General features: G+C 46.7%; 1 protein-coding gene across 2 annotated transcripts in view; it reads left to right on the forward strand.

Moving 5' to 3' along the window:
• CFAP57 (cilia and flagella associated protein 57) overlaps positions 1–26,329 on the forward strand; it is a 150,743-nt gene that overhangs the window by 89,296 nt on the left and 35,118 nt on the right. Inside the window, exons 10-15 of one of the 2 annotated variants that reach the window (XM_065409884.1) lie at positions 12,020–12,193; positions 14,415–14,576; positions 15,093–15,248; positions 19,423–19,516; positions 22,142–22,332; positions 23,280–23,318. In XM_065409884.1, the coding sequence (XP_065265956.1) occupies positions 12,020–12,193; positions 14,415–14,576; positions 15,093–15,248; positions 19,423–19,516; positions 22,142–22,332; positions 23,280–23,318 (816 nt within the window). Of the gene's footprint in view, positions 1–12,019; positions 12,194–14,414; positions 14,577–15,092; positions 15,249–19,422; positions 19,517–22,141; positions 22,333–23,279; positions 23,319–26,329 lie in introns of those variants that run through there. The other variant, XM_065409883.1, reaches the window with a different exon arrangement.

Below are 26,329 nucleotides of genomic sequence, written 5' to 3' on the forward strand. Positions count from 1 at the left end.
GGGCAAAGGGGTCCAGGAGAGCTGGCTGTATTTTAAAGAATCCTTATTGCGGTTGCAGGAACAAACCATCCCGATGTGTAGAAAGAATAGTAAATATGGCAGGCGACCAGCTTGGCTAAACAGTGAAATCCTTGCTGATCTTAAACGCAAAAAAGAAGCTTACAAGAAGTGGAAGATTGGACAAATGACCAGGGAGGAGTATAAAAATATTGCTCAGGCATGCAGGAGTGAAATCAGGAAGGCCAAATCACACTTGGAGTTGCAGCTAGCAAGAGATGTTAAGAGTAACAAGAAGGGTTTCTTCAGGTATGTTAGCAACAAGAAGAAAGTCAAGGAAAGTGTGGGCCCCTTACTGAATGAGGGAGGCAACCTAGTGACCGAGGATGTGGAAAAAGCTAATGTACTCAATGATTTGTTTGCCTCTGTCTTCACGAACAAGGTCAGCTCCCAGACTGCTGCACTGGGCAGCACAGTATGGGGAGAAGGTGACCAGCCCTCTGTGGAGAAAGAAGTGGTTCGGGACTATTTAGAAAAACTGGACGTGCACAAGTCCATGGGGCCGGATGCGCTGCATCCAAGGGTGCTAAAGGAGTTGGCGGATGAGATTGCAGAGCCATTAGCCATTATTTTTGAAAACTCATGGCGATCGGAGGAGGTCCCGGATGACTGGAAAAAGGCTAATGTAGTGCCCATCTTTAAAAAAGAGAAGAAGGAGGATCCGGGGAACTACAGGCCAGTCAGCCTCACCTCAGTCCCTGGAAAAATTATGGAGCAAGTCCTCAAGGAATCAATTATGAAACACTTAGAGGAGAGGAAAGTGATCAGGAACAGTCAGCATGGATTCACCAAGGGGAAGTCGTGCCTGACTAACCTAATTGCCTTCTATGATGAGATAACTGGCTCTGTGGATGAGGGGAAAGCAGTGGATGTGTTATTCCTTGACTTTAGCAAAGCTTTTGATACGGTCTCCTACAGTATTCTTGCTGCCAAGTTAAAGTATGGGCTGGATGAATGGACTGTAAGGTGGATAGAAAGCTGGCTAGATCGTCGGGCTCAATGGGTAGTGATCAATGGCTCCATGTCTAGTTGGCAGCCGGTTTCGAGCGGAGTGCCCCAGGGGTCGGTCCTGGGGCCGGTTTTGTTTAATGTCTTTATTAATGATCTGGAGGATGGTGTGGACTGCACTCTCAGCAAGTTTGCAGATGACACTAAACTGGGAGGCGTGGTAGATACACTAGAGGGTAGGGATCGGATACAGAGGGACCTAGACAAATTAGAGGATTGGGCCAAAAAAAACCTGATGAGGTTTAACAAGGACAAGTGCAGAGTCCTGCACTTAGGACGGAAGAATCCCATGCACAGCTACAGACTAGGGACCGAATGGCTAGGAGCAGTTCTGCAGAAAAGGACCTAGGGGTCACAGTGGACGAGAAGCTGGATATGAGTCAACGGTGTGCTCTCGTTGCCAAGAAGGCTAACGGCATTTTGGGCTGTATAAGTAGGGGCATTGCCAGCAGATCGAGGAACGTGATCGTTCCCCATTATTCGACATTGGTGAGGCCTCATCTAGAGTACTGTGTCCAGTTTTGGGCCCCACACTACAAGAAGGATGTGGAAAAATTGGAAAGTGTCCAGCGGAGGGCAACAAAAATTATTAGGGGTCTGGAGCACATGACTTATGAGGAGAGGCTGAGGGAACTGGGATTGTTTAGTCTCCAGAAGAGAAGAATGAGGGGGGATTTGATAGCTGCTTTCAACCACCTGAGGGGGGGTTCCAAAGAGGATGGAGCTCGGCTGTTCTCAGTGGTGGCAGATGACAGAACAAGGAGCAATGGTCTCAAGTTGCAGTGCGGGAGGTCTAGGTTGGATATTAGGAAACACTATTTCACTAGGAGGGTGGTGAAGCACTGGAATGCGTTACCTAGGGAGGTGGTGGAATCTCCTTCCTTAGAGGTTTTTAAGGCCCGGCTTGACAAAGCCCTGGCTGGGATGATTTAGTTGGGAATTGGTCCAGCTTTGAGCAGGGGGTTGGACTAGATGACCTCCTGAGGTCCCTTCCAACCCTGATATTCTATGATTCTATGATTTTGCCTCCTTTCTTTCCTACACGTTCAACTTCAAGGGCTTTAAGGCCATTTGTTTTTTATGTTTTTTCTTTTCTCAGCTTTCAATTTTTGGCTAATTTTAGGGGTTTTTTTGGACCTCGTTTTTTGTTATTCTAGCCTTTCTGCCCTTAACCTAGCCTAACCCGAGAGCTAGAAAGAAAAGAAAAAAAACAGCTTGTGAATTCCCTTTCAGGAACTTAACTACTCTGCCTTCAGGCAAAGAAAAAAAACCTCCAGGTGCTCTCAGCTTAAAAAAAAAAAAGTCCTTTTAAAAAAACACCCTCCCTGGTTTTCAATCAGCCAAAAGAAAAATGTTTTTAAAATTCTGAGGTCTATGCTTACGATTTAAAATGATCGCACCGCATTGCCACCATGTCAGGGTTCCCTCCCCACTTTGAACTTTGGGGCAGGAGCGCCGCCAGCTTTTTTGCCGCCCTAGGCGGCAGAAGGTCCCACCCCTGAAATACCGGCCCCAACAGAGGCGGCGGAAGGTCCCGCCCCCAAAATGCCAACGACCGGGACGGCCGAAGAGCCGGCCGCCGCAGTCACCGCCCCCCAAATGTAAGTGCCCTAGGCGACCGCCTAGGTCACCTAATGGGTTGCGCCGGCCCTGCTTTGGGGTACAGATGTGGAGACCCGCATGAAAGACCCCCTAAACTTATATTTTACCAACTTAGGTTAAAAACTTTTTCAAGGCACAAATTTCTTTTCTTGTTCGTGGATGGTATTGCTGCCACCACCAAGTGATTTAAACAAACATTTAGGGAGGGGCCACTTGGAGCCTTATCCCCCGCAAAATATCCCCCCAAGCCCCTTTTCTGGGGAGGCTTGAGAATAATATACCAACCAAATAGGTTAACAAGGTAAGCACAGACCAGACCCTTGGGTTTTTAGAACACTAAAAACCCATCAGGTACTTAAAAGAAGAACTTTATTATGTTAAAAAAAAAAGTAAAAAGCACCTCTGTAAAATTAGGATGGAAGGTAATTTTACGGGGTAATAAAAAGACTTAAAACACAGAGGATTTTCCTCTAGGCTTAATTTTAAAGTTACAAAACAGGAATAAACCTTTCTTTTAGCACAGGGCAAATTTACAAGCTAAAACAAAAGTTAATTTAACACATTTTTTTGCTATTACAATTTTTGTAACTTTAGATGTATTATTTTAGTAGAAGTTGGATTACCTGCTTGGGTTGTTTTGTTTTTGTTTTAAGAGGGAACACAGAAAAGAGCACAAACAAAGCCTTTCCGCCCGCCTAGATTTGAAAGTATTTTTTTCTCCATTGTTTTTTCTGGTTAGGTGCCAACTAGGTTAATTGAACTGATTAATCCCTTACAGGTAAATGATTTTGTACGTTTGGTCAAGAGGGATTTCATATTACTGCATACATAAAGGTTGTTACCCTTTTCTTGATATTTATGACAACCTATGTGACACTACATCCCATATTCTTCGTAGATATATTGTTATGATATGATTATGGGATAACTATGATGAATTTTATGCAAGATAGGTTCTTCTTCGAGTGCTTGCTCATATCAATTCCAATTAGGTTTGTGCGCACCGCCTGCACTATCGTCAGAGAATTTTTACCCTAGCAACACCCGGTGGGTCGGCTGTGGAGCCCCCTGGAGTGGTGCCTTCATGGCGCTGGATATATACCCCAGCTGACCCAGCGCCCCCTCAGTTCCTTCTTACCGCCCGTGACGGTCGTTGGAACTGTGGAGCGCAGCATAGCTGTCCTCCACTCTCCCTAGCTCTTGTTTCCTGGTTAGATATTGTTGTAGTTATAGTTATAGATTTAGTGTATTTTAGTAGTTCATAGTTCTAGAGTAGTTTATAAGTGAAGTTAGCGGGCTGGAAGGGGGTTTCTCCCCGGCGTGCCGCCCAGGCTCATGCCCAAGGCTCCGGGGTTTAAACCGTGCTCAACCTGTTCTAAGCTTATGCCAACGGGGGATCCTCACAACTCTTGTTTAAAGAGTCTCACCAGACCGATAAGTGTAAGATCTGCAAGGCTTTCCAGCCTCAAACCAAAAAGGAGCGGGACTTTAGGCTCAAACAGCTCCTCATGGAGGCGGCCCTCAGCCCGGATCCTCCTTCGGCACGCCAAGTTCCGGCACCGAGTGCCTCGGTGCACAGTGCTCCGGCAGCGACCTCCAGTACTGCACCGCGAGGAGAGGCGGATAAAGTCCCACGGCACCAACCTCCGCCGGCACCGCGTCCGCCGCAAGCTCCTCGGCGCCGATCCCTGTCTCCGGGTCAGAAGAGACCTCGTAAACTGGAGGGGACTGCCTCACAACAGCAGGCACCGGCGCCCCCCTTGCCAACCTCGGATTCGTGTCCGGGACCGGAGCGACCGAGGATACAGGCACCGACATCGGCACCGTTGACTCCGGCACCAGCAGAAGGGCCGTTGAGTCCGGTGAGGACTGGCTCCCCGACCCATACCGTGGTTGAGCCCTGTCTTCCATCTATGCCGGAGTCGATTGCAACAACAAGGGACCTCATTGCCCTCACAGAACCGGCACCGTCTCAGACTGCGGCACTGCACTCCAACTGCACGGTTCAGTCTAGGGGCAAGCCAACCCTATTACGTCCTCTATCTCCAAGCGTGGACTCTCGGCACCGCTCCCGATCTAGGAGCAGGTCCCGGCGCCGCTCGCAGTCTCGGCACCATTCTCTATCACGGCACCGGTCGTACTCGCGGCCCAGATTTTCCTCCCGGTACCGTTCCACCTCTTGGCACCGCCCCACACCTCGGTACTGTTCGGACTCCCGACGCAGATCCCGGCACCGGTCTGAGCGCCGATCCTGCTCGAGAGGCTGCTCCCGGTACTGCTCCCACAGACGGTCTTCATAGATTCATAGATTCATAGATTCTAGGACTGGAAGGGACCTCAAGAGGTCATCGAGTCCAGTCCCCTGCCCGCATGGCAGGACCAAATACTGTCTAGACCATCCCTGATAGACATTTATCTAACCTACTCTTAAATATCTCCAGAGATGGAGATTCCACAACCTCCCTAGGCAATTTATTCCAGTGTTTAACCACCCTGACAGTTAGGAACTTTTTCCTAATGTCCAACCTAGACCTCCCTTGCTGCAGTTTAAGCCCATTGCTTCTTGTTCTATCCTCAGAGGCTAAGGTGAACAAGTTTTCTCCCTCCTCCTTATGACACCCTTTTAGATACCTGAAAACTGCTATCATGTCCCCTCTCAGTCTTCTCTTTTCCAAACTAAACAAACCCAATTCTTTCAGCCTTCCTTCATAGGTCATGTTCTCAAGACCTTTAATCATTCTTGTTGCTCTTCTCTGGACCCTTTCCAATTTCTCCACATCTTTCTTGAAATGCGGTGCCCAGAACTGGACACAATACTCCAGCTGAGGCCTAACCAGAGCAGAGTAGAGCGGAAGAATGACTTCTCGTGTCTTGCTCACAACACACCTGTTAATACATCCCAGAATCATGTTTGCTTTTTTTGCAACAGCATCACACTGTTGACTCATATTTAGCTTGTGGTCCACTATAACCCCTAGATCCCTTTCTGCCGTACTCCTTCCTAGACAGTCTCTTCCCATTCTGTATGTGTGAAACTGATTTTTTCTTCCTAAGTGGAGCACTTTGCATTTGTCTTTGTTAAACTTCATCCTGTTTAACTCAGACCATTTCTCCAATTTGTCCAGATCATTTTGAATTATGACCCTGTCCTCCAAAGCAGTTGCAATCCCTCCCAGTTTGGTATCATCCGCAAACTTAATAAGCGTACTTTCTATGCCAATATCTAAGTCGTTAATGAAGATATTGAACAGAGCCAGTCCCAAAACAGACCCCTGCGGAACCCCACTCGTTATGCCTTTCCAGCAGGATTGGGAACCATTAATAACAACTCTCTGAGTACGGTTATCCAGCCAGTTATGCACCCACCTTATAGTAGCCCCATCTAAATTGTATTTGCCTAGTTTGTCGATAAGAATATCATGCGAGACCGTATCAAATGCCTTACTAAAGTCTAGGTATACCACATCCACAGCTTCTCCCTTATCCACAAGACTCGTTATCCTATCAAAGAAAGCTATCAGATTGGTTTGACATGATTTGTTCTTTACAAATCCATGCTGGCTGTTCCCTATCACCTTACCACCTTCCAAGTGTTTGCAGATGATTTCCTTAATTACTTGCTCCATTATCTTCCCTGGCACAGAAGTTAAACTAACTGGACTGTAGTTTCCTGGGTTGTTTTTATTTCCCTTTTTATAGATGGGCAATATATTTGCCCTTTTCCAGTCTTCTGGAATCTCTTCCCGTCTCCCATGATTTTCCAAAGATAATAGCTAGAGGCTCAGATACCTCCTCTATTAGCTCCTTGAGTATTCTAGGATGCATTTCATCAGGCCCTGGTGACTTGCAGGCATCTAACTTTTCTAAGTGATTTTTAACTTGTTCTTTTTTTATTTTATCTGCTAAACCTACCCCCTTCCCATTAGCATTCACTATGTTAGGCATTCCTTCAGACTTCTCGGTGAAGACCGAAACAAAGAAGTCATTAAGCATCTCTGCCATTTCCAAGTTTCCTGTTACTGTTTCTCCCTCTTCACTAAGCAGTGGGCCTACCCTGTCTTTGGTCTTCCTCTTGCTTCTAATGTATTGATAAAAAGTCGTCTTGTTCCCCTTTATTCCCGTAGCTAGTTTGAGCTCATTTTGTGCCTTTGCCTTTCTAATCTTGCCCCTGCATTCCTGTGTTGTTTGCCTATATTCATCCTTTGTAATCTGTCCTAGTTTCCATTTTTTGTATGACTCCTTTTTATTTTTTAGATCCATGCAAGATCTTGTGGTTAAGCCAAGGTGGTCTTTTGCCACATTTTCTATCTTTCCTAACCAGCGGAATAGCTTGCTTTTGGGCCCTTAATAGTGTCCCTTTGAAAAACTGCCAACTCTCCTCAGTTGTTTTTCCCCTCAGTCTTGATTCCCATGGGACCTTACCTATCAGCTGTCTGAGCTTACCAAAATCCGCCTTCCTGAAATCCATTGTCTCTATTTTGCTGTTCTCCCTTCTACCCTTCCTTAGAATTGCAAACTCTATGATTTCATGATCACTTTCACCCAAGCTGCCTTCTACTTTCAAATTCTCAACGAGTTCCTCCCTATTTGTTAAAATCAAGTCTAGAACAGCTTCCCCCCTAGTAGCTTTTTCAACCTTCTGAAATAAAAAGTTGTCTGCAATGCAGTCCAAGAATTTGTTGGATAGTCTGTGCCCCGCTGTGTTATTTTCCCAACATATATCCGGATAGTTGAAGTCCCCCATCACCACCAAATCTTGGGCTTTGGATGATTTTGTTAGTTGTTTAAAAAAAGCCTCATCCACCTCTTCCACCTGGTTAGGTGGCCTGTAGTAGACTCCTAGCATGACATCACCCTTGTTTTTTACCCCTTTTAGCCTAACCCAGAGACTCTCAACACTTCCGTCTCCTATGTCCATCTCTACCTCAGTCCAAGTGTGTACATTTTTAATATATAAGGCAACACCTCCTCCCTTTTTCCCCTGTCTATCCTTCCTGAGCAAGCTGTATCCATCCACACCAACATTCCAATCATGTGTATTATCCCACCAAGTTTCAGTGATGCCAACAATGTCATAGTTGTATTTATTTATTAGCACTTCCAGTTCTTCCTGCTTATTACCCATACTTCTCGCATTTGTATATAGGCATCTAAGATACTGGTTTGATCTTTCCTCCCAGTTTTGTCCTGACCCTCCTTTCTCTCTGCCAATATAGCCCACACTCCCTCTCGTTTCCGACCCATCTCCCAGGTCTCCATGTTCCCCACTTACCTGTGGGCTTTGCTCACCTGTCCCCGTCGAACCTAGTTTAAAGCCCTCCTCACTAGGTTAGCCAGTCTGTGTCCAAATAGGGTCTTTCCCCTCCTCGAAAGGTGAACGCCATCTCTGCCTAGCAGTCCTTCCTCAAATAGCATCCCGTGGTCTTCATCACGATCCAGGTCTGGATCTCGGTACCAGCATGACCATCGGCACCGTTCTCGATCCCGGTACCACTCCCCGGCACCGCGCAGAGACTGCACACCTGTGGGCCGGCACTGCTCGGCACCGTTCCCAGCGGAGTCAACACAGACACGCTCCACACCGCCCTGGCCCTCATGATCCGCCTCACGCTCTTCACAGTCTGATGGCACCTCCCGCTCAGCCTATCCCGCTCCGGGTCAGGCAGCGGACGACCTAGGCCATTGGCAGGATGGGGCCGAAGACCTTCGACAGGATCCTGCACACTGGTCTTTCTGGACCCCGTGGGCGTATCACGAAGCCCAAGGGGCCCCACCGGTGGCCTCCCGCTCAGCACGTTCAGAGCCCTGAGTACCGGAGGCCACCATCAGTCGTCCTCCCCCTAGGGGTATGGAGGTACCTGCGCCAACTCCTTCGCAGGCCCCAGACCCCGGTACAATGGATCCTCGGCCCCTCCCCTGCTGTTCCACCTCCCCTGCAGCCTCAGCACAGTGCGCCACCGGCGCAATGCTCTGGGCGGCGGGGCTGCGAGCTCCTGGGGCAGTGCAGCTGCAGAGCCGGGGCCTCACCCAGTGCTCTGTACTGCGTGGTGGCATGGCTGGTTCCAGCTGGGTGGCGTGGCTGCCTGTCCTGGTGCTCATAGACTCATAGACTCATAGACTTTAAGGTCAGAAGGGACCAATATGGTCATCTAGTCTGACCTCCCGCATGATGCAGGCCACAAAAGCTGACCCACCCACAACAGAATCTTCCAGCCTGCGACCCCTGCCCTATGCTGCGGAGGAAGGCGAAAAACCTCCAGGGCCTCTGCCAATCTACCCTGGAGGAAAATTCCTTCCGACCCCAAATATGGCGATCAGCAGAACCCCGAGCATACAGGCAAGATTCTACAGCCGGACCCTCATTTTACCCGCGATGGCACGTTAATGCCTAATTGACTAAAATCACATTATCCCTTCAAACCATTCCCTCCATAAACTTATCAAGCCTAATCTTGAAGCCAGAAAGGTCTTTCGCCCCCACCGTTTCCCTCGGAAGGCTGTTCCAAAATTTCACCCCTCTGACGGTTAGAAACCTTCTTCTAATTTCAAGCCTAAACTTCCCCACGGCCAGTTTATATCCATTCGTTCTCGTGTCCACATTACTACTGAGCTGAAATAATTCCTCTCCCTCCTTGGTATTAATCCCTTTGATATATTTAAAGAGAGCAATCATATCCCCCCTCAGCCTTCTTTTGGTTAGGCTAAACAAACCGAGCTCCTCGAGTCTCCTTTCATAGGAAAGGTTTTCCATTCCTCGGATCATCCTAGTGGCCCTTCTCTGTACCCGTTCCAGTTTGAGTTCATCCTTTTTAAACATAGGAGACCAGAACTTCACACAGTACTCCAAATGAGGTCTCACCAGCGCCTTGTATAACAGAAGCAGCACCTCCCTGTCCCTACTAGAAATACCTCGCCTAACGCATCCCAAAATCGCATTAGCTTTTTTCACAGCCACGTCACATTGCCGACTCATAGTCATCCTGCGATCAACCAGGACTCCGAGGTCCTTCTCCTCCTCCGTCACTTCCAACCTATGCGTCCCTAACTTATAACTAAATTTTTTATTTTTATTTTTTTTTTCCCCCTTACCGTGCTCCACCGGTGCTTCAGGGAGCACGGTAAGGGAGCAGGGAGCGGGGGGGTTGGATAGAGGGCAGGGGAGTTCGGGGAGCTGGTCGGGGGGCAGGGGTGTGGATAGGGGTTGGGGCGGTCAGAGGGCGGGGAACAGGGGAGTTGAATAGGGGCAGGGGGCCCGGGGGAGCAGTCGGGGGGGGGGGCTGGATGGGGCGGCAGGGGGCAGTCAGGGGCAGGGGTTCTGGGGGCAGTCAGGGACAGGGAGAAGGGGTGGTTGGATGGGGCAGGGGTACCAGAGGGGCAGGAAGGAGAGGGGGGGTTGGATGGGGAGGCAGGGGGCAGTCAGGGGCGGGGGTTCAGGGCGGTCAGGGGACAGGGAGCAGGGGGTGCATGGGGCAGGGGTCCCGAGGGGCTGTCAGGGAACAGGGGAGGTTGGATGGGGCAGGAGTCCCGGGAGGGGTGCTGTCAGGGGGCGAGAAGCCGGGGGTGGGTCAGATAGGGGGCAGGGGCCGGGCAACGCCTGGCTCTTTGGGAAGGCACAGCCTCCCCTAACTGGCCCTCCATACAATTTCTGAAACCCGATGCGGCCCTCAGGCCAAAAGGTTGCCCACCCCTGCCCTACAGGGACATGTGATCAAGTCACTGGTATTCCAAGATGGAGTTCAGTACCAGGTGTTTTTCCACTGAAAGGCATGGAAACTAAGCCTGGAGACAAAGGGTTCCTGCCATATGCAAAAGCTATTTTAAGGCAGAGGAGTGACATCATCATGGTTCTTCACTGATTCCCCGCCCAAGGAGACTCCTGAAAACACCTGAGGAAGAAGGACTGAACTGGGGGAAGGGCTGAACCCAGGCTAGAGGGATTTCTAGCCTGTGAAAGGAATACCTGGGGTTTTAAGCTGCAAGCAAGTGCAGTTGGCCCTTGATTTAAGCCGGTTGCAGAGCTTCTTAATCATTAGGACCCTACCAAATTCATGGTCTATTTTGGTCAATTTCACGGTCATAGAATTTTAAAAACTGCACATTTCATTATTTCAGATATTTAAATCTGAAATTTCATGATGTTGAAATTGTAGGGGTCCTGACCCAAAAAGGAGTTGTGGGTGGGGTGACAAGGTTGTTGTAGGGGGGGTTACGGTATTGCTACCCTTATTTGCGCACTGGTGGTGGCGCTGCCTTCAGAGCTGGGCAGCTGGAAAGTGGCAGAGCCGCCTCCAGCAGCAGTGCAGAGGTAAGGATGGCAGGGTATGGTATTGCCGTCCTTACTTCTGCACTGCTGCCTGCAGAGCTGGGCCCTCAGTCAGCAACTGCCACTCTCCAGCCAACCAGCTCTGAAGGCAGCAGCACAGAAGTAAGGGTGGCAATACCACAACCCCCCTAAAATAACCTTGCGACCCTCCTTGCAACTCTTTTGGGTCAGGACCCCCAGTTTGAGAAACGCTTGTAGTATAGGGTAAAATCACACAAGACCAGATTTCACGGTGGGAGACCAGATTTCACGGTCTGTGACATGTTTTTCATGGCCTTGAATTTGGTAGGGCCCTAATCATCATTTAGGGTGAGAATTTGCTACTCATGTCCAATCTCGTTAGTATATTAAGCTTAGATTGTGTTTTTGTTTAGTTAAGTAATCTGCTTTGATCTGTTTGCTATCCCTTATAATTAACTAAAATCTATCTTTTTGTAGTTAATAAACTTGTTTTTGTTTTGTCTAAAACTAGTGTGTCGAAATCATACTTGGGGCAGAAAACTGTTGCATCTCTCTCTCCACATTGAGGGAGAGGGTGGATTTTATGAGCTTACACTGTACAGTTCTCTGTGCAGCGCAAGACAGTTTAATTTTGGGTTTACCCTCCAGAGGGGGTGTGTGCCCGGGAAGCCGGTAAGTGCCCTAGCTGTATAGCCTTCCCATGCAGGGGCTGGTCAGAAAGCTTGTCTGCATGTTATTACAGCTGGGTGTGTCCCTACCTGTGTGCTCGTGAAAGTGTGAGACTGGGAGTGTGTCTGCAGCTTGTCACAGCATTACAGCATGAGTGGGAGCCCAGGCTGGTGGGTTGAGGGGCTCAGTGGTACCCCAGTTCCAGGCAGCACCCAGGGGGAACTCGTCACACCCTAATACTAATTATTGCTCATGGCTCTGTTCCTCTAGGCAGATTTTTCTGATTATTTTGTCATTTTCTGTAAGTCGAATGGTGTGACAGCTGCTCATACACTGTTACGTAGGCAGTATTATAGAGCTTAGTCTGTACTGCTTTTCTTTTTTCTTTTTTTTTTTTAGATCCTGCGTGAAGTGCCTACTTTTGATGTTACTTATACCGCAATAGTTGTGTCTCATTCTGGGCGCATGGTGTTCACAGGCACTTCAATGGGGACCATCCGATCTATGAAGTACCCACTGCCTGTGCACAAGGAGTTCAATGAGTATCAGGCCCATGCTGGCCCTGTTACCAAGGTAAGGAGTTATTTTTTTTTTTCCAACCAACATCTGAGTCATTTGGACTCCCCTGCTCTTTGTTTATCTCTGTTTTCTTCTACTCTATAGCATCTGCTAGTGTTAAGGCTACATATTGTATGTGAAAAATGTTAGAATTATTTGTTTTAATTTTTATGAATGTTAAATCTCCTTGGTTTTGTTGGTTAAGGTATTGTTGGCTGAAAGATAGATAAGGGTTAAATCCTGCAGCACCTCACTAGAGAAACACATAAACCAGTTTGGACTAGAAACAGGATCAGAAGAAGGAACTTTGAAATATTGAACGAGGGATCTTTGGAAGGAATAAAAGGCAGCCCATGAGCTGAGAGGGAAGATTCACTGACTGGGAAGATCAGACTGACAGGCAGCAGTTGCTTGGGGCATCCTGCCTGACCCAGCCACAATGCTTTGGGTATACCTGGCCTAAGCAGAACCTAGTTAAACTGGTATGTAAAGGCGAAGTTTAGATAAGACAAAATATGTGCAGGCTTTTGTTGTTTTTAATCCACTTGTCTCTGCTTGGTAAATTAATCGTACTCTATTTTGAACAAACTGTTTTCTGGCACTGCTTTTACCAGTTTGGATCACAGTTCTGAGAGATTACTGTAGCAGGGGCCAAAACTAGTTGGACCGGTTGGACGTAAAGTTAGTTGGTAACCAAGGGATGCTGCAGCCTGATGATTCAGTCCAAAAGTGGGTGATCTTTGGGGTTCAGCCCTGAGAGTGGGCCTATGACTTGGAGAGGATGCCCGAGAGAGAGAGAGAGACTGAAAGAAGGATCACAGGTGCAGCTCACCTTTCTGTCATAATGCTATACTGAGTTCCATTATAATCCTCTGTCACATGCATGTAAGTGCCTCAAAAATTCTGCTCAGGGGCTGAAACTATCTGTGCCCTTTGGTGGATTGTTTCAGCAAATTTCAGGAGAATACACTCGCCTGTATCTGAGTTATGGGAGAGGATGAAAAAATACCATCCCAGCATATAAAAGAAAAAAGAATTGTGCTCAAATATGGCTGAACAAAAAATTCCTAGCTTGGCATATGGCACATCCTCTCTGAGGAAGAGTCTCCTATTTAGGTTTGGCTGGGGTGAAGGAAAATAAAAATAGTTATAAGGGATTGGAAAATCTCTTCTGAGCATCGCCAGTGGATATTTGTTAAGTTTTTAGTAGAACCTAACGAAACCACCTTTCCTGCTTTGAAAAGGGCAGTGAGAATGGCACATCTTCCCCGTCCAAACTGACATGCCCAGGGCACACTGCTTGGACAAACTGCAAGAGAGAAATTGTAACTGCCAATCTGTCAAGCTTTCAGAAACACAGTAAAGCTGATGGATGGCATCCAGAGGATGGGCCTTGCGAGGGGGCCTCACCCTGTCCAAAGCTGGAGAAATTTCAGATTCTTTTTGTTTATTTAAAAAAAAAAAAAAAAAAAAGCCAAATCCTTTGCCCCTTTAAAACTCTTTGCAGAGGCTAGTTGTGTTAAGTATCTGTGACAGGATCTTGGGCATGAACCCTCTGCCATGCCAGCCCCAATCAAGGGGAATGGATTGGGGCTGGCTGAATAGCCCTGCCTGCTTGGGAACAGCTGCCAGCTTAATTAGTGAGGGGCTATAAAGGCTGGGAGGAAGGGAGCCAGAGGGGGGAAGAGAAACGTGAGAGGCTGAGACGGACTGGTGGTTCTGTTGCTGGTGAAGTCTGGCTGTAAAACCCTGTACATGGATAGTAAGCTGCTGGTGGGAAAGAACTATAAATAAAATACATGGGTGACTGCATCGACCTGAGGTGTCCCTGATTGGTTTTGTGAGGACAGAAAAGGCAGAAGCAAGAGGGGTCCAGCTACGCCTCGCTACAGTATCATTGTCAGAAAAGTGGGCCCTTGACCTAGGCTCTTGTCTGTACTAGATTTGTAATTTTTTTTCCTGACATTCTAGTAATATTTGTGCAGCTCCACTGGTGACAGGAGTGCTAGAATAGACAGGGCCCAGGGGCTGCTAGTGTTCTAGCTATCCTGTTGTCTAGACTTGATGGTTAAAAAGCTGGTAGCTTGGCTACATTAGCATTCTCACCACAACTTCACTGATCATAATAATGATAGGAACTCTTAGGGAAAAAAATCTAGTGTAGACATAAACTATATCTCTCCCCTACCCTATATCGTTTCTACTCTTTTTATTCTGCTGTCTCTTCCCTCCTTAGATGTCCATAACATGTGATGACCAATTTCTGCTGACCGTCTCAGAGGATGGCTGCCTAATTATCTGGAAAGTGTATGATAAGGAAGGACGGGGTCTGAAACGGGAGAAGGAAGTGGGATATGCTGAAGAGGTGCTGATCACAAAAACAGATATGGAAGAGAAGGTATTAACAAGTTAAGAATACAAATCCTACACTCTCTCCTCAGACTCCCAGTCTAGACATTATGACCTACATTTGCAGAATGTTGTGACCAGCTCTGTCTGTACTACACTGTAGCTGAGTAGACTGGCCACAGTATAATTCAGAAGGAGAGGCTACACCCAAACTGCTACCAATATTGATATGCAAAGAGTAGTGTATAGCAGTGAGGGTGAAGAGTAGGGGCCCTATGCCTTGGCCAACTCATTATAGACTTTGAGAGCAGTTTGAGTGGAGAGGGCAGAAGCAGGATTTCTATTTACCATCTCATAAGGTCAAGGTTCAAAATTAAGATTTCTCCTGTTTCAGTGGTACATTCACCTCCCAATGGGCAAAACATTTAAAAATGTTCTGGAAACTCTCAGTGCCATAGTGCTGTTTGCAGAAGTGTGAATATGCAGAGGCAATACCCCCAAGGAATTGTAGTTACTAATAAATAACCTCTCTCTCTTAGCAATCTTGTTGGCTTTTTCATGGCAGACTCAAGTTATGCTAGAACTGAAGACTCGTGTGGAGGAGCTGAAGATGGAAAATGAGTACCAGCTACGACTCAAGGACATGAATTACAATGAGAAGATGAAGGAATTAACTGAAAAATTCATCCAAGAGATGGAGTCCCTTAAAACCAAAAATCAGGTATTCACTTTGTAGCAGGAAATAGCAAGATATCTCTTCTCTTATTGCTAACCACCTGCAAATTTGCAGTCTCAGAGCCAAAGACACAGCCTACACCTGAATCCGGTATCCCTCCATCTCTCAGCATGGTGAGTGGATATCAATGACAGAACAGGCATGCTCTTGTCAAGTTAGGGAAGTTCTAATAAATAGCAGAAAGAATCAACAAGACAAACCTACCTGGCAAAATGGAAGATATTTTCTCAGAGATGCTACCAGAAATCAGTGCCACCTCATCACTCCTCAATTCCTCAAATATTTGACTACTTATTCAAATTGAAATACAAGAACCTGTCACTCAGTTCTGTCAAGGTTCACCTAGTGGCTATCTCTGTTATCATCCACTGGTGCAGGGGCATACAATTTTTTCTCATCCATTGGTAATTAGGTTCCTGAAAAGCCTAGTTAAGGTATTCCTATCAATCAAGTAAACTATCCCTATGGGAGGACTTGAACCTGGTACTTTCAACCCTCATGAGGCCAGTCTGTAAACCCATGGCCTTTTCTTCCCTGCTTCACCTTTCCAGGAAAGTGGCATTTCTGTAACTTCTGCTAGAAGAGTTGGGGAAATTCAGATATTGACAGCTGATCTGCCTTATACAATAGTTGACCTAGACAGTGTATCCATGAAGACACACCCTAAATTTCTCCCTAAGATAGTGACAGAATTTCACCTATATCAACAAATACATCTCACATTCTTCTCAAAACCTCACTGAGCTGAGGCAGCATTGCACATTCTAGACATCAGGAGAGTCCTGGCCTACCACCTGAACAGGGTGAAACTAGGGCTGTCAATTAATCACAGTTAACTCAAAAAAATTAATCGCAGTTTTAATCGCACTGTTAAACAATAGAATACCAATTGAAATGTATTAAATATTTTGGATATTTTCTACATTTTCATATATATTGTATTGTGTTGTAATTGAAATCAAAGTGTATTTTTATTACAAATATTTGCACTGTAAAAATGATAAACAAAAGATAGTATTTTTCAATTCACCTCATATAGGTACGAAGTGCAATCTCTTTATGGTGAAAGTGCAATTTACAAATGTAGATTTTTTTGTTTTGTTACATAACTGCACTCAAAAACAAACCAAAACAATGTAAAACTTCAGAGCCTACAGTCCACTCAGTCCTACTTCTTGTTTAGCCAATCGCTAAGACAAACAAGTTTGTTTACATTTACAGGAGGTAATGCTGCCCTCTTCTTATTTACAACGTCACCAGAAAGTGAGAACAAGCATTTGCATGGCACTTTTGTAGCTGGCACTGCAAGGTATTTGCATGCCAGGTATGCTAAATATTCGTATGCCCCTTCATGCTTCGGCCACCATTCCAGAGGACGCTCATTAAAAAAATAATTTGTTCATTAAACTTGTGACTGAACTCCTTGGGGGAGACTTGTATACTCTGTTTTACCCACATTCTGCCATATATTTCATGTTATAGCAGTCTCGGATGATGACCCAGCACGTTGTTCACTTTAAGAACACTTTTTCACTGCAGATTTCACAAAACGCAAAGAAGGTATCAATGTGAGGTTTCTAAAGATAGCTACAGCACTCGACCCAAGGTTTAAGAATCTGAAGTGCCTTCCAAAATTTGAGAGGGACAAGGTGTGGAGCATGCTTTCAGAAGTCTTAAAAGAGCAACACTCTGATGTGAAAACTACAGAACCCGAACCACCAAAAAAGAAAATCAACCTTCTGTTGGTGGCATCTGACTCAGATGATGAAAATGAACATGCGTCAGTCCACACTGCTTTGAATTGTTATCGAGCAGAACCCATCACCAGCTTGGATGCATGTCCTCTAGAATGGTGGTTGAAGCATGAAGGGACATAAACTTTAGTGCATCTGGCACGTAAATATCTTGCGATGCCGGCTACAACAGTGCCATGTGAATGCCTGTTCTCACTTTCAGGTAACATTGTAAACAAGAAGCGGGCAGCATTATCTCCTGCAAATGTAAACAAACTTGTTTGTCTGAGCAATTGACTGAACAAGAAGTAGGACTGAGTGGACTTGCAGGCTCTAAAATTTTGCATTGTTTTATTTTTTAATGCAATTTTTTGGTACATAATTCTACATTTGTAAGTTGCACTTTCATGACAAAGAGATTCCACTACAGTACTTGTATTAGGTGAATTGAAAAATACTATTTCTTTTGTTTTTTTACAGTGCAAATACTTGTAATCAAAAATAAATATAAAATGAGCACTTTACACTTTGTAATTGAAATCAATATATTTGAAAATGTAGAAAACATCCAAAAATATTTAAATAAATGTTATCCTATTATTGTTTAACAGTGTGATTAATCATGATTAATTTTTTTAATTGCTTGACAGCCCTAGATGAAACCCTTTAGAAAAGCATCAAGACCGCTTGTCTATGTAGCGGAAAGGTCGACAGGCTCTGCAATTTCATCTACGAGATTGCCAAACTGGATTTCTGATTGTATCAGAACATGATACAACATAGCCAAGGTAGAGCCACTATCCACAATGAGTACCCACTCTACTAGAGCACAAGCCGCTTCAGCAGCTCACTGCAAAAATCTACCAATATCGGTAAAGCAGCTAGGTAGGCATCAGTACACATGATCACAAGGCACTATGCCCTAACTGAGGCTTCCAGATCTGATGCTGCATTTGGTAAAGAAGTTCTTCATTCATTGTTTAACTCCTCCAAGCTCCCATCTCCTTGATGCAACCACTGCTTGGGAGTCACCATCAGTGGAATGTGCATATAGACAAAGGAGAATGGGAAATTACCTACCATGTATAGTAATTGGCATTCTTCGGAACATGTACATATACACATTTCACAATCCGCCCTTCCATCCTATCTACATCAGAGTCCTCTTTGGGGATTCTGCAGTAAGAAGGAACCAAATAGTGGCCAACACATTGGTGAATGCTTCATCCTTATGCCCTCGCTGAAGAGCATGAGGACGGGAGGAAACATACACATTGTATGGATACAACTGACCAGAAAACTCTGATCTTGAGCTCTTGAGGTACCTCCACATCATCAGTGGAATGTGCATATGGACAACACATCTCAAGAACTCCTGTTACTATATATGGTAAATAACTTCCCAATCATTTTCTTTCAATCCTTAGTACCCCTTTGGAATGTTGTAGCATAAAGGTAGGTCTGCACTGCAATTAGACACTCGTAGCTGGCCCATGCCAGCTGACTCAGGCTCGTGGGGCTCAGGCTGCAAAGCTACTTAATTGCAGTGTAGACTTCTGGGCTCAGGCTGCAGCCTGAGCACTGTGACTCTCCCACCTCACAGGGCCCTAGAACCCGGACTCCAGCCCAAGCCCAGATGTCTGCACTAAACAGCCCTGCTGCCCAACCCTGCAAACCCAAGTCAGCTGGCACAGGCCAGGTGCAGGTTTTTAATTGCAGTGTAGACATATCCTAAGTGGGCATTCCTAGAGCTGTAAAGATATATCTCAACTATATGGAATACACAGGCCAACTGTATTCTGTTCATCTTGTTCTGCCCCAAATGCCAGGATCTTAGAGCTTAAAGGTTGCTGCAGACAAGATGTTAAAATCCTGCACCAATTGGCATGCTGGGCATCTGAGAAACTATTTACAAAGAAAGAGATGAGGTCCCTAGTGGCATTGTGGGGAAAAGTACGAGCCTCACCTGAGTAACTTCTTTCAGTAGATATAGATCTATGTAGCTCTATGCCAGTGGTTCTCAACCTGTCGGCCACTTGCAGCCCAATCAGCACAGAGCTGTGGCCCATGTGACATCCTGAGGGCCATACAGGTAGTATTGGAGGCGGCCCACAAAACACATGGTGGGCCACGCATGCGGCCCACAATGGTAAATAGGTTGAGAACCACTGCTCTATGCTATATTCTAAGAACTCCATTTACTACTATGTAACTTGGTTTTTCTTTGCTTTTTAGTCTGTCCCTTCTGGATTCATTTGCCCTGAAGGCTTTGTTATCTTAGTGACCCCTGCAGTCTCACCCTGAAAAGGGTAGAGCTACACATTCCACTCTCTTTGATTTATTCCCCACCCTAGGCAGGCATTTGAGGGATTTGGAGTTTGGTTTGCTGTTTTCAGATGAAAACTTCATCTGTTTGTTTTTTCCAGGTGTTAAAGGCAGAGAAAGAAAAGCAGGAACTGCAGTACCAGGAGCAGCTGTCTGAGCTGATGGAAAAACAGTCCAGGGAGGTGCAGGACCTAGGTTAGGACACATGAGAATATCTACAGCCAGAATGGGAGGAACTGCATTGAACTCATGGCAAATGATGAAGTGGAGAGGGAAAGTCCATTTAAAAAATGTGCAGTGCATGAGCAAAATGGTGCAAAACCTTAAGGAAAGTAGGGTATCACTGTCATTATCTAGAATTATTTTAATTGATTTGTATTGTGGTAACACCCAAAATGTGATTTCAGTTTTGAAAAAAAAAACAGTAAGAAGGGACAGGCATGAACCAGAGAGGTGGGGCAATAAGGAATGACAGGCAGCTGAGGAAGGTTGGGGGAACATCTAGGTAGCACTTGGGGAAACTGGAATGGCAGAAGAGTCCTACAGCAGTGGAGTAGAGAAATCTATATAAATGAGTGCCAGGAAAATGGAGGAATTCAAAGCAGCACTGGAGATACGGGGAAAAGCAAGGCAGTGACATTTGACAATAGCATATGTTCATGCTTTGGGACTGAGTGCATCACAAGGAGAGGAGAGTGAAACTGTGATGTTTGTTCAAGTACAGTTCTCCTCTACAAGCTGACTATGTAAAAATGACATCTTACCTATCATTCAATGAGGAAACCAGTATGCAGTGCACCCTGCACAGCACAGAAGTAGCTAGGCCCAAGTGTCATAGCTAAGATCAGTGTTCCCTCTAAACATTCCGCACATGTGTGGAAAAAAATATGTGCAGCTATATGGAGGTGATGTGTGACACATAACAAAATTCATGTGGTGGGGCTGAAGGGTTCAGAGGGGTGGGAGGGGGCTCAGGGCTGGGGTAGAGGGTTGGAGTGCAGGGGTGTGAGAGCTCTGGGGTGGGACCGGGGATGAGGAGCTCAGGGTTGGGGCAGAGGGTTGGGGTTGGGGGGTGAGGGCTCTGGCTGGGGATGTGGGCTATGGGGTGGGGCTGAGGATGAGGGGTTTGGGGTGCAGGCTGCCCCAGGGCTACAGCAGGGAGAGAGAACTCCCCCCAACTCTCTCTCCCTACAGCAGCACCTGGGCTTGTGGGGAGAGGCACCTCTCCCCGCCGTGGCAGCTCCAGGGCTTGGGCTGCGGGATAGGCGCCCCTCCCCTGGCCGCGGCAGGTCTGGGTCGGGGCTGGGTTCAAATCAGGGGAGGGGCACCTGTCCCCCAGGTGTGGCAAGTCTGGGCTGGGGCTGGGGCTGGGTTCGGACCGGGGGAGGGGCACCCCTCTGCCAGCCGCAGCAGGTCCAGGATTGAGTTGGGGCCGGGGGAAGGGTGCCCCTCCCCCGGTTGTGGCAGGTTCAGGGCTGGGCTAGGTTGGGGGCTGGGGGAGGGGTACCTCTCCTTTGGCTGCAGCAGGTCCCAGCCAAGCGGGCTCCCTGAGGCACATGCGCAGCGCTTAGCCTGCTGTGCAGCCATGCGTTCATGCAGCTTTCAGGGAAACTTAGGTTAAGATCATGGCAGGGGAAGGAGGCCAATCCGGAAAGGCCAGTGCCTACACTTGCTCTATAAGGATACGTCTTCCCTGGAATAAAAGACCCATGGCACCGCCCCACTTCGCAGGGTCCCAGAGCTCAGGCTTCAGCCTGAGCCCAAACATCTACACAACAGTTTTACAGCCTTGCAGCCTGAGTCCCTTGAGCCCGAGTCAGCTGACCCGGACCAACCACAGGTGTTTAATTGGTGTGTAGACGTACACTAAGAGCACTGCTCAGACAGCTCTGATGATCATCATCTCAGGTAGAGCTTCATTGCTATTGATGTATTGCATCAAGTAGATCGGAGAACCCTCCTGTTGGGTGTACTTCATTCACTCTGTTTGGGCCTATGTACAGAGTACCAAACTCTAGTCAGCTGCACTGAAGCAGTAGAGTGGGAGCAACATGAGCTGTGTTCTCAAGTTCTGACAGCATGCTTGCACAAAATAAGGCAGTCCCAGCCCCAAAGAGCTCATAATGTAAGATAGAGGCACACATAAAACAGGGCACTCAGGCAAATCCAGAGAAGAATCACTTTTTTGTTTTAATGTTAACTTATTTCTTGTGGGTATCATGATAAAAATACATCTTTAGAAAGGACTTCAATAAGGATGAGGAGGTGGCCTGGTGAGCTGGGATGCGGAGGGCATTCTGTGCATAGGGATCAGCATGGAAGACGGCACAGAGATGGGAAAAGATGAATGGGGACATTGAGGCTGTCATTAATAGTGAAGTAGTAGATGCAAGGCACATGACAGGAAAAAGCTCAGATGTCCGAGGCAGAGATGTGTATGGCCATAAAGACAATGACAAGAGTCAGAGGAGGCATTGTTATTGCAAGCAAATATCAGAAATAACAGGGTGTCAAAAATAGGGGTGATAAATATAGAAGGATACCAAGTATCAGAGGGGTAGCCGTGTTAGTCTGTATCCACAAAAACAAGGAGGAGTCCAGTGGCACCTTAAAGACTAACAGATTTATTTGGGCATAAGCTTTTGTGGGTAAAAAACCCACTTCCCCATGCATCTGAAGAAGTGGGTTTTTTACCCACGAAAGCTTATGCCCAAATAAATCTGTTAGTCTTTAAGGTGCCACCGGACTCCTCATTGTTTTTATAGAAGGATAGGACATATCTTACTGCCCTTAGCTCTATCATTTCCATCTTGTTCCCAGAATCTGGCAACAACCAGAAACTTTTGTTAGAGTATGAAAAATACCAGGAGCTGCAAGTGAAATCCCAGCGGATGCAGGAGGAGTACGAGAAGCAGCTACATGATATGGAGGAGACCAAGAACCAGGCCCTGGAGGAGCTGACAGAATATTATGAGGCGAAACTGCATGAGAAAACCACCTTGCTGGAGGAGGTATGAACTACACACCTGCCTTGGGCTGCTGACTGTATCCTATTTCTAATTGTAGTAATACGTCTTCCAAAGCCAAGGGAGGTGTGCCTTCTGCACATAGGACTCTATCCTGGATTGCGGGGAAATGAGTGCACAGGAAGCAGGGGCTTCCTTATTGCTCTTCTGAGTTAGCTGGGGCATATGCCTTCAGTAAGTACCATTCTAAGGTAGTTGTCTGCCTGTGATATTTCTCTTCCTGCCTCTCCATCCATTTGGAAGGATGTGCCTTACGATCTCTATCTGTCTGCATGACTCTTATTCATAGAATCGTAGGACTGGAAGGGACCTTGAGAAGTCATCTAGTCCAATCCCCTCCACTCGTGGCAGGACTAAGTATTATCTAGACCATCCCTGACAGGTATTTGTCTAACCTGCTCTTAAAAACCTCCAATGATAGAGATTCCACAGCCTTCCTAGGCAATTTATTCCAGTGCTTAACCACCCTACCAGTTAGGAAGTTTTTTCCTAATGTCTAACCTAAACCACCCTTGCTGCAATTTAAGCCCATTGCTTCTTGTCCTATCCTCAGAGGTTAACAAGAACAATTTTTCTCCGTCCTCTTTGTAACAACCTTTTAGGTACTTGAAAACTGTTATGTTCCCCTTCAGTCTTCTGTTCTCCAGACTAAACAAACCCAGTTGTTTCAGTCTTCCCTCATAGGCCATGTTTTCTAGAACTTTAATAATTTTTGTTGCTCTTTTCTGGACTTTCTCCAATTTTATTCTTTTCCCCTCTCTGCCAAATAATTTGACCTTTCTCCTTCTGTGTCAAGATTACTTGTTTTTCATGCTTCTGAGAAGTCCCCACTTCCTTGCTTGTCTCGGGAACTGTTCAACATGGTTATAGGGAGAGTTATTTACCTAGAGTCTCCCATTCTCAAGATACTCACTGTGATGGGTTCCCCCCAGGGTGCCACCTGGAACTGGGGTACCACTGAGCCCACCTGACCCACCAGCATCGGTTCCCTTTACCCTGTACTGCTGTGACCAGCCTGCCAAGCCCTCTCCCAGGCTCCAGTCTGCACCTTCACCAGCACACACAGAGGTAGGGACACACCTAGCTGCAGAAACATACAGACGCTGTGATCTCCTCTGCCTGGGAAGGCTTCAGCTAAGGAACTGCCCAGATACACAAGTGCATACCCTCCTCTGGAGGGTAAACCCAAAATTATACCGTCTTGCGCTGTACAGAGAACTGTACAGTGTAAGCACATGAAATTCACCCTCTCCCTCAATGTGGAGGAAATGTACAACAGCTTTTTACCCCAAGTTATAACTTCCACATGCTGGTTTGTGATAAAGCAAAAACAAATTTATTAACTACAAAAGATAGATTTTAAGTGATTATAAGGGATAGCAAACATATCAAAGCAGATTACCTAGTGTGACTAAGTGGGGATTTTCCCTTGTTATGTTGTATGTGAGTCTTATTGTTGAGCCTATGTGAGTTTTACTTTTTTGCATGTATAATATGTGACTCAGTTTCCCTGTGTGCTGCACCAATATCTCGGTGGTGGGAATAGGAGTGTGTGACTTTGGCTGAGACCTCTGGGGCAGGTGAGGCTGCTCCAGCTGTCTGCATATATGCTATGACCAGTGCTCTTCATAACCTGAGACCCAGGAGGGGAATGCAACCAGGTGACGACAAGGTGACTCTTGTCTTGGGAAGTAAGACAAAGGAAGGAGGAGGAGCAATGGGGGTGTCTGAGGTCGGGTCACTGAAAGATGGGCAGTCTGTTTGGGGGACTGGAAGAGGAGGAGTCCAGGCCGTCTGGCCCAGGACTCCCCAAGATGGATTTGGCTGAAAGTCACTGATTTCTGTGCTAACAAGTTCTGTGTTCCTGTCGACTAATAAACCTTCCGTTTTACGCTGGCTGAGAGTCACGTCTGACTATGGAGTTGGGGTGCAGGGCCCTCTGGCTTCCCCAGGAGCCCCGCCCAGGCAAACTCGCTGCGGGAAGCGCATGGTGTGGAAGGAGATGCTGAATGCTCCGAGGTCAGACCCAGGAAGGTCGAAGCTGTGTAAGCTTCTTGTCCTGGCGACAGTATGCTCAGAGAGAGGAGGCATGCTCCCCTAGAGTCCTGACTGGCTTCATATGGAGTAGTTCCAGAGCATTGGCCCGGTGGCTCCGTGACATCTAGCAAATAAACAAAAATGGAATCTAAGCTTAATATACTAAGAGATTGGATATGAGTAGAAAATTCTTACCCTAAATGATGGTTTAAGCCGGTTGCAGAGATTCTTAAGGGGCCAGCTGCCCTTGCTTGCAGCTTAAAAACCCCAGGTAATCCTCTCGCAGGCTAGAAACCCCTCCAGCCTGGGTCCAGCACTCTCTCCCACCTCCCCCCCCCCTCCCCCCCAGTTCAGTCCTTGTTCCTCGGGTGTTTCCAATAGTCTCCTTTGGGCGGGGAGTCAGTGAAGAACCTCAATGATGTCACTCCCCGCCTTAAATAGTTTTTGCATATGGCAGGAACCCTTTGTCTCCAGCTTGGTTCCCATGCCTAGTCAGTGGAAAAACACCGGTATTCCAAGATGGAGTCCAGTATCAGGTGATCTGGTCACGTGACCCTGTAGTGTCACAGCAGCCATGACTCGGACACTGTTTGTAGCATCCTCAGAAAGGCTCCCCGGTGGGAGATAAACTTCTTCTAAGGCCTGTTGTTTTGTCTACTGGCCCTTCCCAGCCAACCATCTAGACTGATTGCATTCTGCTTAATGGGCATTCCCCAGGTGTAAAATATTTGTAATACAGATACACAGTCGATATTCCTAACTTCAGATACAAACATGATACATGCATACAAATAGGATAATCAGATTCAGTAAATTATAACCTTTTCAATGATATCTCACATGCCTTATTTCGCACAAAATACATTATAATTATGCCATACTCATATCATATTACTATCATATTAATATTACTATGAAGAATATGGGGCATAATGCCACACCCACCTTAATAGATCCCCACACTCAGACCTGTGTACATGGGCTTGGTGGAAACTCCTACACTTCAAAGTTCTAGATCCCTGAACCCAGTAGTGAGTGTCTGTGCCTACGCTGCTAGAATGCTATAAGTCTGCCCTCAGTGCTCCAGCTGTCACTCCCAGACTCTTTGTTAGTCCTTTTTTGTCCCTCTGTGGGACAGCCTCCCCTGCCCTTCTAGCTGGAGCACAACCCTGCTCTTCCCAGTGGGAACTCCCCACAGCCTTACTGAGAGGTCATCTTTATCAGGGGAGCATCCCTTACGCACTCTGGCACTCACTGTCCCCCTGGGTCCAGCTCTCCAGTATGCAGATATAAGTAGGTCTGTCATCAGATGTTCGGCTGTGTGTGTGTGTTCTCCCTGTGTGCTGTCCCAGCTCTGCGCAGACAGCTGGCACAGCAGACTTCGAGCATACCGCCCAATAAATCCACAGACTCGGTTTTCAGCGAAGGAACTTGGTCAGGTTTATTGCCAACGAGGCACGGTGCTAATGCCCGGGCCCAATGGTTACAGGTACACTAACACATGTATGCCCATGACAACGGACCAGCTCAGTGAATGGCAGGACTTTCCATTCTCCCCTCGGCCAGACAAAGACATTGCCTCTGAGATACATCTTTATACACCAATACAAACAAGTTACGTATCGCCCCTGACGTATCAGGGTGCCACCCTCTGACGTATTAGGGTGCCACCCATTGCCTTGTACCTGTAGGCTCGATCAAAACATCTCTATCTATCATGCTGTCATCCTGACCTTATCCTTAAGATGGGTCAGCATGTTCCTGTTATCTTTGGGGAAAGTGTTTGGTATCGGGGTGTTCTGGTACCACCCTTCTGGAATGTGAGTGCTTTGTGCCTAGCAATGCTTAGGAATATATGTTTTTGTAATATTAGCTCTATACTTGCCAAAAGAGCCAGGGCCTCTTGCTCACAACTTAAAACTTTGCTGATATAAAGCAAAGTTAA

Source organism: Emys orbicularis, chromosome 8, assembly GCF_028017835.1.
Source record: "Emys orbicularis isolate rEmyOrb1 chromosome 8, rEmyOrb1.hap1, whole genome shotgun sequence".
NCBI lineage: Eukaryota > Metazoa > Chordata > Testudines > Emydidae > Emys > Emys orbicularis.